We start from the raw sequence: 18,218 nt of genomic DNA on the forward strand, positions 1-18,218 counted from the left end.
AAATGAACTCTTGCACCGGCCAAGACACATTCAAAAATATAATGGTAAAGAAACTTCTCAGTGCCTTTAGTCTTTAGTCAGAGTAAAGACGTTCAGCCTCACACTTAGGCCTGACTGGAAATCCATGTGAAATGTATTATTTTCTAATTATAAAGTCATACAGTTATTAAAAACATTTTAAGTTGTCTCATCCAAAAGATTTGTCATCCAGATGACTTGGTTACAAACATAAACAGTAAATCTACAATTGGATTCTGGAAAAGATGTATACATATATAAACATATATACTGCAGCAACAGAGCCAAATTATAAAAATTGTCCAACTCTAAAAAAACCCATTTCTATCTTGAGTGGACCTTGAAAAGACCATGTTTTTATTTCATCACGCCTAGATTATTGCAATGCCCTTTACTCTTGTTTTAGTCAGAAAGCCATCTCTCGCCTCCTTGTTGAACTTGCTAGGCTTTTAATCAACTCCAAAAGACGAGACCACGTTACTCCCATCCTTGTCTCTCTCCACTGGTTGCCTGTAGGTTTTCGAAGCTCTGCAGGGTTTGGGCCCAGACAATATTTCTAACTTACCTGTCGCCTTTGAGCCTGTATGTGACCTGAGATCCTCAGTTTGGACACTCCTGTCGGTTCCTAAGTCCCACCTCTTGTCTCAAGACCTATTTTTATGTAAAAGCCTTCTTATAGTGAACATTTTATTTTATCTTACTGTGCTATTTCTATTCCACTAATTTTTGCTTTTACCAGTTCTTTATTCTCTTATTGCTATATAAATGCACTGTATAACTCTGCTTTCTTTTACTGTTTGAACCGTATCCCCTGTTTGTAAAGCATGTCATAACTCTGCTTTGAAAGGTAGTATATAAATAAAGTGAAATTGCTGTTACCAAGGTCAAGAATGAATTTCCAATCATTCAGTATCACTATTAGACTGTGAGAGTGACTCAAAAGCGTAAAGTTGTGGGCCAGACAGCTACACAAGAGCTGAAACTTACTATAAAGCTTGGAGCTGCAGATTCAGGTGACAATTCTCTGAATCTCCTTTCACTTGTCACATTGTTTTCACATTGTAGTTTGATACATTTTTATTATAAAAATATCGATTATAGCTGCTTTAAAGTAGTTGTAACAGCCTCTGCATCATTTTACCCTCAACATGTTCTTGATGTATTGAAATGCAGCTCCAGTTTCACTAATGAGGTGGTAACACTGCGAGTCTTTTGTCATGTCTAGATGTCTGAATCGGAGGCTACAGTAATAATAGCGATGTAACTGTATAGCAGCACACTGAGACCTGTTACGAGCGTGAATACCAGATCCAGCAGGCTGTCTGTGTACACGCTTGGATAAGTTTGGCTCCGGGGGACTACTAAGTCAGCAGGATAAATGACTTTGGCAAAGAGATTCATTACTTTGCATTCATAATTGACTATTACAGAATATGCTATTAAACAACACACAGGAAAAACATTCCCATTTTCTCCTACATATGTTTGTCAACTGAGCGCTATTAATTCTACTCTGGGTGTTATTCATCTCAGTTACAGCTCAGATGCTGCTGGTTAGAATATTCTTCTGTGCTTTCAAGTGCTTTGTTTCATTTCTGTAAATGTTTTCATTTGATCGATATCTTGGGGCAGCCAAACAACTGTATTTCAACACAAATCAGTATCTTTCTTACCTTGCCTTTATCCCTCATGGACCCTTTGCCGAGGATGGACATCTTCACTCCCGTTTCCTCTTGTAATCGTTTCATGGAATTTCCCCGTGGTCCCAGCAGCTTCCCAACAAAATTGAACTGTGACACAGGAGGGGAAAAAAGCAATCAGACACCTTATCAAAGTCTTCAACTGTAAGAAGAGGACAAATAATGTAAAAAGCTGATTTCTATATGTACAAATGTTTCAGCAGTCTCTCTCTTTATGTGTTGCATGTAAAAGGAATTTGATCCATTTGGAGAAAAGGTTAACCATAAAAGTGTTTGCAGGCCATTAGTCATCTATTATCAATATAATCTCACATTCCAGTCACCATTCATCATATGAGAAAAAGCTGTAATGTAGCCTGTAATAAATCAATATAATTGTGCTCTGTATGTAGCACATTAAAGGTGAATGGGACTCTCATCTGTGGTCCAGCCAAACGTATGCATCCATCTATTTGCTTGAACTGTGCCCTCTCTAGTCATGTATATTATTGGCGTTTAGGGTCATCCATGTCATGCCGAGAAAAAGAAAAAAGAAATGGGCTCAAACCAATAACGTTCCTGAGACTGTTCCAGAGGTCAGTGCTGAGATAAAGTCAGAAATAATGAGTTTCTTCCCAGTGGGAAATTAAGTAATACTATCCAGATGACAAACTATCAGATTCAAGCCTCAGGGCCTGACTATCATTTCCCTCTCGCTGTGCACCAGCTAGTGTTCATATTGAGGAAAGTAGCTCTGGGTTGTTGCAGGCGCAACACTGCTGAGATTAGTGGTGATTAATCCGAGAGGTGAAACTCATAACACAACTGTAGTCAAATGGGTCGTTTCTGAGGAAAATATGAGTAGAAGATTGGTTAGAAAATGAGAAAAAGAGACTTAATCTTTTACTCTTTGGAACAAACCCATAAAGGCTACTTATACTATCCCACATGCTACTTTTATAATTGTAATAAATGGTTCGACCTTCAAATGTTTGCTGTTGGCTGAGATGATAAGAGACCACCTCCAGAGCTGAACAGGTGGTCAGCCGCCCACCACAACACACTCTGGCCAACCCTAAAATGACATTAACCTTTTCACAATGCAGCCTCTCCCACTGTGGATGAGCGGCTAATAACTTCACTGCCAGCTGTGTGGCTGCTGCAACTCAACTCCGACAACTGCACACTCAGCTTATTTCATGAACATCATTAACATCATGAGTGCACGCTACATCGCAGGTTAGGGAGGCGCCAGGGGACGCAGAGATGAAGCCATCTTTAAAAAAATACAATGTAAAAAGCATCCCTACTGTCCTTGCCTGTCCTCTGATCTGAATGAGTAAGGCACCTTTGTGGATGCCTTTCTTCACAGGGGTTGCTTTGACAGGACTATCCTATAGCTGGCAGGGAGCTAGAGAGCAGATGGTCGTTGTGGCTACGTCAAGAACGCGCTCTCTGGGTGGTAGAAGAAGAGTGGCCTGTTTTCATTAAGCTAATGAATGTCTGGAGTCACTCTGCTGCTCCATGGCGAGCAATTTGGGCTTTAGAAAGGGGCACGGTTCGGTGTTAAATGAGGTTTGAAATGATGCAATGTACTCCCTGCGGTCTCAACACTGACAACTATGCAGATATTAGGCGAAAGGGTGTAGTGAATAGAACAGTTACGCAGACATTGTAGACATTGAACAAACATTCAGTGATAAAATAGGTGTGCTGATCTACAAAACGTGTAACTTCTACATGAAGGACAAACATTTAACTGAGAGCTTTTGTTCAGGATAAATTCTAATGAATTATTCTCTAAATTAATTCTGAAAAGTAATTTTTATTAAATTCTGTGTTGTGTGTGTACCCCACAAGTCTACAGGGCTTAAAGCAGGAGATGAAGATTGAGTCGCGTCACACTAATGTGAATCTGCAAACCTGCTAATGCTGCTGAGCAAAGCACTTCTAACAACAACCGCAGAGACTGAGGCCTGTTCCTTAGTTGTACCTTTGAACAAGATTACGAGGATTTTTTAAAACAAAAAGGTCCGGTATGTATTTTCTTAAACGGGAACTGCACTGATTTTACACATAAAAGTCTGTTTACAGGTCTTGGGGAGTACTTCTGCATGTGTGAAAATAGTTGTACAAAGCTTTTATGGCTCCAGAGGGAGCTTCTACTAACATAACAAATCCAAATCTCCAACCCAACTCTTGGCCGTCGAGTTGCATTGTGGGTAAGTGTGGCACCAGGTATTGATAGGGAAGAAAAATGCGTGGAATGAAAAAGATATCTCTGGTTCTGTTTCTGATAATTCTCTCCATCATGAGTCAAACTACAATTATAAGAGTCCATCCATCATTAGCTATACCATCCCTGACACTGAGGCGGGGTACACTCTGGACAGGTTGGCAGTCAATCACAGGGCTGACACATAGATACACAAAACCATTTACGCTCACATTCACACCAATGAGTCACCAATGAACTTAACTTGCATGTCTTTGGACTGTGGGAAGAAACAAGAGCATCCAGATAGATCCCACACAGGAATGGGGATAACATGCAAACTCCACACAGAAAACCAGCAGGTTTCAGGTTGCTAACCACTGCACCACTGCGACACTGTGTCATAGGAGTGCAATGTTAAATCCATGGAGTACTCTGTGGAGGACACTGAGCCATCATGGACAGGGCCTACTTTGAGCACTTTTTCGGTACAACTATGTTTAAAAATGAGCACAAGTTTTATAAGACTGTTATTGTCCCAAACTTTAATATTAAAGATGGCAGTGATCCACATTTATCTTCTTGTGGTGACAGACAGTCACAGGTAAATTATTTAAAGATTTTGGCATAAAAGAAACAAGTCTGTACATTATACAAGTGTTATTGTATAATTCACACTTTTCATCGTGGTTGTCTTCTGTATGCACCGCATGTGAAAACAGGTTTTATCTGTGACTTGACCTCTAGCTGCCACAAAGACAAAATGTGTTTTCTACAACAGGAAGACTGAAACAGAAATGATCCATAACATGTACAACCACAGTGACTGACACACACTCAGGTGATCCTACAGAGCCCAAATGTATTGTTACCTTTTATACAAACGATGCAGCGTTACATAATGTTGGTCCTATGTTGTATATAGACGACAGCTCTTTTCAGAGAGCCATTTAGAAGCACACCGATCCTTATGGGCTTTGGTGAGTGAAGTCTGACCACACGTGGCTTATCACATACAGTATGTAAAACAATATAACCACTGTTGTCTATAAAAGATGTATTTATTTGATGAAAGAAACAGTGTTTCTGTTGCAGGCAGTAGCATTTTATCTTTTTTTTTTATCTATTTCATACCATGTCACTAATGTGTTCTGAGGCCTGAGATCTCTGTGAACACACAGTATTATCCCAACTGAGTGTCGGAGCAGCACACGAGAATATTTTTTCCATACGCTCAAAATAATAATACTTTGAAAATATTGCACACTTTCATGACCCAGATGTTTTAATGCTGCTAAATTTAAAGTAATACAAGTCATTAGATTGGAAAAGCTAAATAAAAAAGCAAAGATCAAAGGAGGCACTCACATACATAAAAATCAAAGCAACATCAGGATGATTTCATGCACCAAACTAGCATGTTTCCATGCTTTGGTATAAGGTCAGTTCCATGGAAAGCATGAAAATATAGAATTTTTGCAGCTTGTCAAGGTGCTGTAGCACTGCTGTTCTAATAACAAAAAAAAAGCTTTTAGGTTGGAAAATGCACGGTGGCCACCCTTTAATGCAGTGCACTGGGGCCAGTCAAGATTTGCAGATGTCCTGAGGCACTTACTGCCAGGTTAGCGAGCTGTGCTATTGGGGAAGTCCAGGTCCTGTCTGATAGGAGGATTAAAGCCTCGGGTAGAGGTTTATGCCTTAATGACAGCTAGGGATGACTGGGCTGTGAGCGTTTTCGAGGAGTGTGTCCCATCAGCTCCGCAGACATTAAAGAAAGCCGATGAGTGCTTGTTTGGTGCTTGTGTGACAAGCGCAGGATTTGCTGTTCACCTGGTGAGCTTTTCAGAAAGGAATCCAAATCATCTGAGTGTGTGAAGAGAGGTTGTCTGTCAGTGTTAATGCTAATCAATGGTATCAGATATTGAGGTATGACTTTACAACTGTTGTCTTAGCAGAGGATGTTGTCTCTGGCATCAAAAAACATTAATAAAATAACTTGTGCAAGCAGTCATATGCTGCACACTGAATGTTCAAAATATTTACAGTTGCAATGCACTTCACAGAGAGATGAGCGTAATGAAACCAGTTGAAATCCCCCAAAATAGCAAAAATAATTAAATAATAAATAACAAAATGACCTAGATCTTCCCTTTCCGACCCAACATCTTCATCACAACAAACAGGAGCAGAATGTTCAAAAAAAACAAAAAAAACCTAACAGTTCCCATTAATATGTAAACTGTGGCCCAGATGGCCTACACACACACACACACACACACACACACACACACACACACACAGACTGAAAACAAAACAAACAAACATGATTCCTGTAAATTCAAACAGGTGACAAACAACTTGAGCCAAGATCAATGCAGACTTGCAGCCAGCAATGCCAAAGTGACGCAAGGCTACAAAAGCTGTTTAAGGCCATGAAACTGTTCCAGACGGCTGTTTTGCTGTCAGAGCAGCAGCCACTTAGCTTTCCTGTTAGAGCATAGAAAAATCAATTCATACAATCTGAGTTTATTTTCTTGCGAGTTTCTAACAAGCTATTGCCTTTATATGATAAACAACAAATTGTTATTTTTTTGCACTGGAGAGGCAGAACTTAACAAATTCTTCCTAAAATGCAACAAAAGAGAGGCGTAGTCAACACTGTTACTGTGGCGCACTGCTATAAAGTATACAGTATGTTCTAATTTTCATGGTACAGCATACTGTTTGTCAGTTAATACACGAGAAATGAATGTACTTTTCAATTTAGTTGTAACTTTGGGGCAGCGGAACAAGCTGTAAACATATTTATCACCTTTAGCAGACACAAAACAACATTAGCATGAATTTGGAGTCGCGTTTGTGTCCATCTGATGAATGTCCAACATATAATAATATGGTTTGGTCTCCACTACCTCCTGAGAAAAAAAGCTGGCTCTTTAGCTGCTAATTGCCTCACCAGCTAGTCACTAACTTAGCTGTTGTAGCTGTCTCACCATTACTTACAATTTGCTCCAGCTGTGAGCTGCATTGTGGGACAATAGTGTCAGTAAACAACGCACTTAAAAATCAAGAGAATCTATGCTGCACGCTGGCATTTCACTTGATTTTGTCACATTTCCAGAATGAGCGCATTATGTACTAAAAACCCTGTTAGAATTAGTATCTCATACTGTACAGCGCTGGGATACTGACTGTATATGTCGAAGGATTTTTAACATGGGGGAGGCATTTTATCTTTATTATATCTCATGAGCAGCATTATGGCAGACAAAGCCATCACACAAACACTGACTCAGTGGGATCCCAAAAAGGAGCTGTGATGCTATCGTACAAGTGCTTAATTTTAATTCACACTCTGTACTGCCTCTACTGTATTCAGCACTTATCTAAGCAAAACACCTTTCCACAGGCCTTTCTTTGGGACATTGACATCTCTGGGCAGACAAAAATGGAATTTCTCTATGGGCTGAGCACAGCTGCTGCACTATTTAAAGGTCACAATAACCCAAGACTGATAAGCTCAAAATTGTGGCACCCACAAGGACAAAATACAATTTAATAATGTGTTGTGGGCCGTGTGTGTACCTGCAGAATGGATAGTTGAAGCAAATACTCTACAGAGGTAATACTTTAAAAACTAGCTGGTTTAAATGTGACAAGAGCAGAAATATGTCAAATTTATTCTAATTAAAAGGGACTTTTTTCTCATACACACACACACACACACACACACACACACATGCAGAGTAGTCCACATCTCAGGACTCAGACTAGCAGACAGTATCAGCCATTGAAAATCCATTTCATGCCCCAAGGTTGTGAGATGCTAATCAAGCTGTCTCATTAAACAGCAGAGGATAAATTCTACTTAAGCGATAATGAAAATGACTATGCTGATTATCTTAATCATATTTTTTGCTGAGTAAGTAGTGATCTCAACATGCAATTTCGAGACTTCCATAAGTGCGCTGTGAGTGTGTCATTTGTTTACATGTCAAAGCTGGACAGGTACAGATGTACCTCCTCTCCTCTCGTTAACCCTGTTTTCAAGGTTTCATCACTTTTTCGGAGGAGATTTAAGATAGAAAGTGACGGTAAGGTCACTGGAGCGGGACTCCAAGGCCAAATGTCTTTATCTTGACAGGCTGTAAAGCGACAAAAAACCTAATGTAGATTTTACAGAGAGTGGTGCACAAAACACACAAGTTGTCCCCTATGAATGATGCACACAACTACAGGCACAATCATCCCTCCAGGTTTTATCCAAATAGGTTGGTGGCAGCTGCAGCTTTACCAAGTCAGACATTTCAACTTATTCTGGTATCCTATCAACTAAATCCATACAACAGAACACACTGTAAAAACACACAATTCTAATGCTTATTCTAATGCAAGTAGCTAACAGTTCATTTCAGATGCTGACAGCTGAGAGTGAATTTATTATTCAGCGAGGAAAGGTAGTGTGACATGTACAATCTACTATTGATTTACAGATGCCTCGTTTGAGGGATGATTTTGTGAGAAAATAAAATAGGGAAATACAATATACCAATCAAGATTTTACAGCGGTTGCAATGTTGCAGTTAAACCACCCACAAAGACTGATAATCCTAAAATTTACATTACAGTATGCTCAGGCTCCACCATCTATATTTAACAGCAGCGACTACATTCTATTTAATTATATCATATGTTATAATATTACAATTAATTATGATGTTGTTATTTTTGTAAAAGGATAATGACTTATGTGCTGATGTTCATAATCAGGCTTAATATTGGTTTTCCCTGTCAGCTGCAGGAAGTTATGTTTATTGTATTTTATGCTATGAATGTACACTAAAGCTGTTGTTACTGTTTAATCTTTAACCTGGCAGCAAAGAGACCACAAATGAAACATTAGTTTTTAGCCATATTTGGAGCAATACATGTATGCATTGTGCAAATTATAGTTATATTTTAATCACCTGCTTTTATATTTCAACCTACTTACACACATATTGCTTGATCATGTCATCTTGGTCATATTAGTCTCTCGCTTTCTTGACACAGTTTCAGTCACATACTTGTTGTTTGAGCCTGGAGCCTGTTTTTGTTGGTATCATCATCAATAAAATGCTACCTCAACAATGAAACTACAGTGTATCACAGAACAGGACGAAACAGCAGACATTTTGGCTTGTCATCGCAGAGAGAGAAGCACAGGTCTGACTAAAAACATTAATGAGAGCGCACAGTAAGCCAGGCCACAGAGCCAGCATGCACAGTACCAGAGCCCTGCAACTGGCCAATGAAATGCAGCCATCATTAACGTTATTAACAAGACCAGGAGTGAAAACGGCCTGCAGTATGCATCCGTCCGTTTACCATAAAGAATGATTTCATCAGTACTGGTTGTTTCACTGTTCGGTGACATTAATCTTCCACGTGTCACGTCGTCAAATCCAAAGCCATGCAGAAGAAGAATTCTCCCAAGGAATAATTTAATTACTTTGCATTTAATTACGTTGCAGTAAGATGGCAGCCGTAAGCACGAGTGGGCACTGTTGAAATGTGAAAGAACAGATTTATGACATTTTACACTTTGCTGTGCCACCAGTGACAGAAGGTAAGACCGGACATTATTGAATAGGAGACGTGAGAAAATAGCTGTGACACAGGGTGAGGTTCGTAAGGGAAGTGAAATAAAACCAATTAGTTTGTGCCTCTCAGTGGGGCCAGATGTGTCAGAGTAAAAAGTCAAATGTATTGATCAGTGAAAGCTGGAAAGAATTCATATCTGTGCAGCCACCATGTTCAAACATTCTTCATAGCAGTAAGTCCAATATTAATGTTTATCTCTGTTCAAGGCCAAAAACAAATGCAATGCAAAAGTGATATAGGAATGAATCTGTTTTCTCTAATCTGCCATGCAGCTGTTTGCAGATGTTATACATACGTTAACATGCTTTCTTACACAGCATTATCAACATTTAAGAATAAACATGCAGTAAAATTGGTAACTGCTATTCTTATGTCTTGTTTATACGTGAAAATTGTGTCATTTGTGTGTCAGAAATGAGTTTTGAACTGCGTGAGGCATTTGCTGTGTGGTGCATCTCACTCATCTTTCCAAGCTCTGCATCACTTTTCACTCTCTCTCTCTCTCTCTCTCTCTCTCTCTCTCTCTCTCTCTCTCTGTCTTTGCTGGCGTGCACTTGATCAAAGAGTTCCTTCTTGTGGCTAATTACCATTAACTCAAAGTGCAGTGTTACCAAGATGTTTAAGATAGTGACACTGCAGTCTTGTGGGGTGCTGACTGTGCATTTAGGTCACAGAAGCTGTTGTTGGACAACTGCTCCGTCCCTCTGGACTGCACTGCTTACTTTGCAGAGCTGGCACTACAGAACCAGGATTTCCAGCCTCTATATTGTACCTGTGAATCTTTGTTTATGATCACAAGTATATTTTTTCACAACATATTTTGTTTTCTGAATATCTTTAGTTATCTATCTCAGTCCTTCTCAGGTTTTCATTAACCATCTGATCAGGAGCTGACTCACACCTGGGACAGCAGGTGAATGCAATTAACCAGCAGGTGGGATAGAAACTCAGAATTTGCAGTCCACAGAATCAATATGACTGACATAATTTGTAAGAGAGATATTGGGAGATAAGATCAGAGATACCTACAGCACAGGTACTGTATGTGTATATACTGCATCATGTCTCTTTATGAACCTTTACAAACATTGCTGGTCTCTGAAAGAGCCATTCCCACAAATGTCCATCCCTTTAAATACAGTATGTAAGTTTTAGACAAAAAACACAATTAGGAAGTACTTTCGACTGAAACATGGTGTAACACTTAGAGACAGAAAATCCACTTAATGAGGCAGAAACACACGGACAGAAAGATATCCCTGAGTCATTGTGGGTCTCCTGTTTCCAAGAAATGGGCTCAATTGGCATTTTTTTATAGATTTGAAATCAATTTAATAGAGTGAGGAGTTCCTGAACACAGCTTAATTACTTTCTCAACACTGATCCTGGGGAGGAAACAGCAAATTGATTTGTATGGAGTGTCCTGAGGGGCTCAGTGGGCTAAAGTACACCGTCTGTGCTCCTAAGGCGCAGTTAAATGTTCCTCGGCCCTCCTGACGTCCTCCTTTCTCTAGGCCTTCTCTAATAAGACAGACAAAACCAGTAAACTACATTTACATCGCATGAAATCGCATGAAATAGCTGTGAGATCATGAAACAAGATGTTGGGGCAGGAACTTGACTTGAGAGTGTGCAGGACAAAGACTGTAAAATGTGCGATACCTGTGTTTTGTTGAGGATCTCCTCTCCCTTTCTGAGTTAGTTTCTGTGTTAGAGAGTGTGCAAGCAACGGATGACCATATATGTTTGAGATTTTAGGAGAAGAGAGTGCTGATGATGAATATTGTTGCAAACTGACAGTGAAGAACAGCCCAGATAGCCCTGCAGTTTTAATATGATGGGAGAAAACCTATGATCAGATTTGAGGGGAGGAAGTTTTAAAGAGTTTGTACGCTCCAAAACAAGATGCATCAGCAAAACAATTTTAAGGAAGATAAATGACTAAGGTTTTAATATAAACATAAAAAATGTTTGGGTTGTTTTTGGCATAGATAGTGAAACACTCAGAGACTCAAATGCAGGAGTGGCAGCTTTGTTTTATGGGACCTTAATGTTAATAGTCTTTAGCTACTCATGGATGCCAAGAATTCTATGTCATTATAAATCCTTATTTTCATTAGACTACCATGTAATGAAATGCAGTTGAGAGGCGGCGAGTATCAGTTAAGTATTCTGACAAATCACTTTTATCATATATCTCAAAATGAATAACACGCACTTTCAGATAAGATTTTAAAGGGTTTGTTTAAAAACAACACACAGATTAAGAACTAATTATAATGTTTTACACTCTCTTTTTTACTGTCATCTTGATAAATCACTTGAAACATCTGACATGAATGTAATAAATGATGACATTTGTTTCCACAATGACAGCTGGACACAGAGAAATATTGCATTTAAAAGAAAAAAATGATACAGACAGTAAAGCACAGAGAACATGACTCCTTGTATAGATACATAGATTTATATGCATATGCTGGATCTTGTTCACCTGCTGTTACAAAACATATGCAGTATATACTGTCCTTGCAGAGTGGGATAAATAATCAATATACTATATTGAAATATGTTCTGTTGCAATCTGTGCTGCTACACTGATGCCATTAGTCTTAGCTGCCTGTTGCATGAATGCAAAAAGTCAGTGGGGCAGGTTTCCTTGATTACAGTGGCAGTAAAGCCTTTTGGTTCCCCACAAACAGCTGTGTGTTGTTGCTTAGCTGCCTGATGGAGCAGCCTCATTAGGCTACATTTCAAACTTTGTCAGTACTGACGTTGCATAACTCAGAATAACGCGTACTGTGTCACAGAGTGATTTATGGTCATTGTTCTTCACTGTACCCTTGAGTGCTTTAGTGCACTAAAAACTTTCTTTTCTGATGACTACATCAAAATAAACAGACACTGCCTGATGACTTTCTATTAGCCTGTTTGAGGCTCAGTGGGATTTTCAGTGCCAAAAAGTGTTTGTGTGAAGGGTGGAGCAGGTGAAGCTAGAGTGCCCCATCCACCGATTGACAGATAAAATGAATGAAACGATAATACACAGTTTTAGTGTTTTTCAAATGTAGCCATGCTCCTCTTGCAGTTTAACTGTTGTGGTCATTTTTACTGATTGGATTCTTCCACCGAAAATAAAATATTGGACCCTAAAAGGTGTTTTTGTTAGCAAAGACGTGGTTGTTGTGTCTCTTACCTTTGGATACTGTTGGATTGGAATGAGGACTCTTTCGGAGAGCTTGATATTTTTATTGCTGATGATATCTAGGTATTTCTTCATGTCAACATCTTTTCCCAATTCATCACCGTCATACTTTTCAATCTCTGCAGAAAAACAAAATAAAGACACAGATAAGAAGATGATTTGTTTGTTATGTAACTGAAAAAGCATCAGTCAACATCTTCAAGTTGGCTTCAGAGCCAGCTGCAGCATGACAGCCAAATAGTGTAACGTCAGGCAGGGGGCACATTAGGAGAAATGTAACTATGCATTGCATCACACAGAGAATATTTTGCTGATTATTTTGTGTCTTAGCTGTAAATGTACTCATATTGCAAACTTAATGATTTGAGATTATCCCGCTGACTCCTGATACGTCCTTTTACATTGGGCCTGTAATCTCATGATCCAGTAATTCCAATCAAAATAACAACAGAGGCAAACAGTCACACTTGGCTCGCTGTGCCTCACTTCACTGCAAACGGAGCTCTCGTGGGCTGTCAGCAGTCTCTGATCCCCACACAGCACAGGGCTTACCCAGATGGCGGATTAAACATGTAAAACGTTTGATATTATCGGGTAAAAGTCAAGCGGGGTTGGTTAAGATTAGATCTGTGAACTCTCGTATTATGATCATATTTGCAGATCATTGGTTCCAATCAAACTGCAGTATTTCTCCTTATAGTGTGCAAGATGGGCAAATCATGTGCAAATTGGCCCAATGGTCCTCTCGTGTGTCCCCAGCCTTATTGCGATAAAATGAGAGCTGAGAGGTGGATATTAACTGTCCGGTTAAGCTTGACAGGAACAGTACAGTCCCTGAACACCCTGAACAGTGATTCTTCTTGATAGACCTAAAACACTCACAATACATTAAGTGCTCTGAAAATGAAGCTATCTGTTGTTCACCTAGTGGGGATCCTCCTCTGTTGCTAATTAACACTCAGTGGAATTAATCAATCTGCAACACAGTTGCTGGACAATAAAAAGATGTTCCTGAGCGAGGCAGAGAACGAGTCACCGACCCCTCCTGAGCTGCTTTATTGAAACTCAAGAGTTCATTTAGACTGGAGCACTTCACCCTTATCAGAGCTGCCAACAGACAGCGGACAAAGCCGTGAGGATAAAAACAGCTCTGGCCAATTGCACATTTCATTACGGAGCAGACGTTTGGACAAATAAATGGCCAAAATGTTTTATCCCTGCTTTATCCCATAGTTATAAATTTGAATGAATGCATTTCTCTCTTTTTGCAAATGTTCACTAAGGAAGGAGACTGACTACTAATAGAAATACGTCCGCATAAGTGGCTGAACATCTCAGAATTTGACTAGTTATCAGTTTGTGTGGAAATTGTATTGCCTTGTTGGAAAAGTGTTCTAGTTTATGTTATACGAAGGGTCCTTCTGAGACTTTTCCTTGACGTGACCTTGTGGACATCCATAACTCCAGCTTAATGATCCCTCTGTTCCAGGCAGTTCCAACATTCACTCATTACAGTTTCTTGTGGACAGTGGTTTCAGTTTTACGCCATGAATTAAGGTCATTTGTTTGATATTGCTATTGTCTGTGAAATCACAGACCAAACTCCAACAGCTTGAAAGGACACGGTTTCTTCCAGCGAGTCACAATCTCTCTGATTGTGCCTGATTGTCCGAGGAAGATCATTTAAATTGGAACACGTTGTCTCCACTTCTTTGCAGTCTCTCTCTGAGACAAATCTCTCAAAAGCTGCAAAACTAAAAATGAGAGGTCATCAAAGCGGAAGAGTGCAAATGAATGAATGTTTAAAAATGCTTTTTAGGTTATTAAGTATGTAGAAGTCAGGTGTCTGCTTTCTTTAGCCACTCAAATCAGACACTATAATTTGATCACATCATTTATGTCAAAAACATACACAGGTGTATTTTCATCTCCCACAATGAGGCAGTAATGGAAAGGACAGTGTCAGGTAAACCCAGTGAACTCCGTGAACTGGTCATGCTCACTCACACCACCATCACCAGTCGCTGGGTACAGAATGTACCTGAAACCTCTCGCTGAAATCACAGGTAAACAGATTGAGAGATCCCTCCAACCTTTTATTCCCATCAACACTTGGAAATTCACACCTCCTTATGTGACACTTTCACGCAAAGACTGGTGTCCCGGTATGGCAGGAGCTTCCAAAATGTGCCTTTTTAAAAATAGCATTTATGTGCCTGAGGAGATGAATCAAGCACAACCTGTGGTGTGCAAACACTGGCATATTTTGAAACTAGCTCTGCTTTATATACAGTAGACAGGGTGCTGTAAAGCGACCAGCTGAAAATATAAATACAGTATATATACAGTACATAAGGTGGAAAACGTGTTTTTAGCCACACTAGTAGTCAGTTGGTCCACCACTTCCTGAATCCTGAATCAAATATCTAAACAACTATTGGATGGATTGCTATGAAATGATTGTAACAACTGATGGTGATCCCTTGACCTTTCCTCTATCACCAACATCAGGTAAAATTTCACCTTGTCCACTACTTTGTCCTCATTTTATGATCAAATTCCTGCGCATCTACTGACACTCCCATCATCAGCTGTACTCTGTGTTTAGTGCTAACTGGCAAATGTTAGCATGCTATGCTCCATACGATGGTCCACAAAACAAGATTGGAGCCGCCTTAGAAGAATTGTGAGTGAAGGCAGGCGTGAGAGGTTTGGGTGGATGGATGGGTCAACAACACATTGGACCTTGACATGGCAGACTGCTGTTTGTTTCCTAAAGACTGTCAACGTTGGTTTCTATAACCATGACCACGATCTTTCCCTAACCTTAATAATATGGTTATTAATGTAACCATGGCGACGAAGCTCCTTAACTAATTAGTTATTTTAACCTTGATATCTCCCTGTTTTTGTGCCTGAACCTAACCAAACTCAACTTTAGCATTGCCATCATAGATGGATATATTTTTTTTAACTGTGATTTGAAACAGTTTTGGACGCCGCTGTGTGTCGCTCTAGAGGGCATGGACAAACAATGTATTTTGTTGTTTAATTTTGAGGACTTGTTGCTGTTGTTTGAGAGAGTACTCATGAGTGCTCATGGTAAAGTCCCAGTTCCAGGTTTCACCAAACACCTTTTTCTTGATCTTGATCTTGATTTTCAAAGATTAGTTCTGGACTTGAGAAATTGTTTTGGAACATGTTTTCATTGTGAGGTGTTTCAAATGGGCATAATGTTCATATCATCTGAATAAAGTAATGATGTTTTTATAGCCCGTGAAGATGATTATACTCTGGAACAGTGCATAATGGGAAACCCCTTTATTCTGGTCTGCAGCCTGCCTGTGAACTCAAAGGAAGATTGTGTGTGTGTGAGAAAGAGAGAGAAAATGAAAGACAGGGAAAGGGAGAGAAAAAGAGCAAAATGAGCTTATGACATATAAATCTGGAGAAACGTTCACACAAGTATCATCCACGTCGATTATGTGGAAAGGGAGCGACGGGAGCCTAAAGATCAGAGAAGCGAGAATGTGCTTTGAAGGTCACTGGTTTCAGTCCTCACACAGGATGAAAAAAAATCTCATTGGGGGAACTGAATGAGTAAAACACTCCTAGCGACTATTCTGGTGCTCTTGATCCCCTCTGTTGCGCTGCCCAAACTGTTTCAGCAGAGCAGCTCAGCGGCCAAGTGAAAAAAAAATGGTTTAACTGGGCAGCTACTAGATAAATGTGTGCAACTGTACGGAGACAAGGTTTTGCTGAAAAAGAGAAAATGAGATCAGTCAGTCTGCCATGGCTTAAGGTTAAATACATCTGCTTTGGTCAGTATGCAGCAACACAGAACATCAACACTGACTGAGGAACAGTTTGAAGTTCATCTATCCTGGACACCATTAAAATGTCATCAAATATACACAGAACTGTTTTCATAATTACAGTAAATCAGTGCTAGTCTCTATTAGAAATTCAGACCTCAGATTTGGTAGCATTTTGATGAATTATTAACAGATTTTTGAAACAATAGGACTCTCGTCTTTCAGCAACTAGTTGCCCTCAGTAAAACAGCTGCACCACTGGAAAACATCGTGGTACAAAACAGGATTTTCTTGCTGAGCAACAGAATAATTTGGCCATCCATGGAGATAAGCCATGAATACACTTGGACTGGGCTGTGTTGTACTGATTGAGTGAAATCTTTCTTTCAACTTGCACAGACTTAAACTCAAGCAATCTAAAATTTAGCTCTGCTAAAAAAGAAAATATCACAAACAACACAATGTCCTACAATATTTGAGTCAGTATAAAGTAGCATGTAAGCTGTTCAATAACATAAGAAGAAAGGGAATGGGAGTTGCATCATTTGTTGGAGATAATATGTTTACTGTTCGGCTGTTTATCCTCCCATCGTAGCTTTATTGGATTTCAGTTGTTTGTCTTATAGTCCATGCTTCTAAAGCATGCAGTTTGTTCAACTGCTGAATAGGAGCTGTTTGTGAAAATGTGTAAAGGTGATGTTGGTGAGATCAAATTGTTTCTTACTACACTGCTGAAGGGAGTTAATGTTTTTTTTTCTGATGGGTCAACAGAAAAACGTGGATCCAGAGTAAACTAAACACTAATATCCAGTTGTACAGTGATGAAACGGTTCATTATAATGAATCCAATCAAAATGTATTCTTCAAACATAGGTTCGATTAATCCACACAGTGCTGCACTGTCATGCCGCACAGATATTTGATGAGATAAAACAGAGCATGAAGATGAACCTCATCACACCCAACAGAGCGAACTCAGGATGTCCTGGAATCTGACATGTGCTCTGTGTAGACAAATAATGCATGCAGTAATCATCCTTCCCAGTATTTATACTCTGCTCACCTTTTGTTTTGCAAAGCTGGCTGAAAGACTGGGAACCTTGAATAACCTGCAAACTGATGGACGGGCAATAAAGAAAAACTGCAGATAGTAGATTGGTAGAAAAACAATGGACTCCCTTTTTTTTACCAGGTTTCTATGCTGGTAGTTGTATTTTGGCTTTACATGGTTTGATTTACACAGTGGTGAATCGGTCAATTCTGAACTGAGTTATTATTACTTTATATGCTTTATTGTGCTGTAGGCAGTTACACCAACTGTGTAAAAGGCCAAAAAACAAAGGTTTTGTTGAGTGCTGCCATTAGCCTGTAGAAAGCAAATTATTCACTGATTTCTTCTACCTACTAAATGGTATATCTACAATAATGTCTCGACAATGGGAGCAGAAATGAATCAATCTAATTACTCTCCAATAACTGATTGCTTGTTCGCATCAAACACAGAAAGAGGTAGTAATAGCATTCCACTTAGCAGAGTGGACCCTGGTGGGGGGAATGGACTACGAGACATGCAATTAGCTTTGGCCTTTTTCACTCTGGGCTGATGAATGTAAATGCATGGAGTGTTGGAAAATATGCGCCAC

The 18,218-nt window shown here is 39.5% G+C and overlaps 1 protein-coding gene across 1 annotated transcript in view; it reads right to left on the reverse strand.

The window, feature by feature from the left end:
- The window catches only part of khdrbs2 (KH domain containing, RNA binding, signal transduction associated 2), a 51,776-nt gene that overhangs the window by 27,921 nt on the left and 5,637 nt on the right, over window positions 1–18,218 (reverse strand). Inside the window, exons 2-3 of the mRNA XM_070916409.1 lie at window positions 12,752–12,879; window positions 1,692–1,808 (exon numbers count right to left, since the gene is read on the reverse strand). Of these exons, the coding sequence (XP_070772510.1) occupies window positions 1,692–1,808; window positions 12,752–12,879 (245 nt within the window). The remainder of the gene's footprint in view (window positions 1–1,691; window positions 1,809–12,751; window positions 12,880–18,218) is intronic.

This window comes from Enoplosus armatus, chromosome 12, assembly GCF_043641665.1.
Source record: "Enoplosus armatus isolate fEnoArm2 chromosome 12, fEnoArm2.hap1, whole genome shotgun sequence".
In the NCBI taxonomy this organism is placed as follows: domain Eukaryota; kingdom Metazoa; phylum Chordata; class Actinopteri; order Centrarchiformes; family Enoplosidae; genus Enoplosus; species Enoplosus armatus.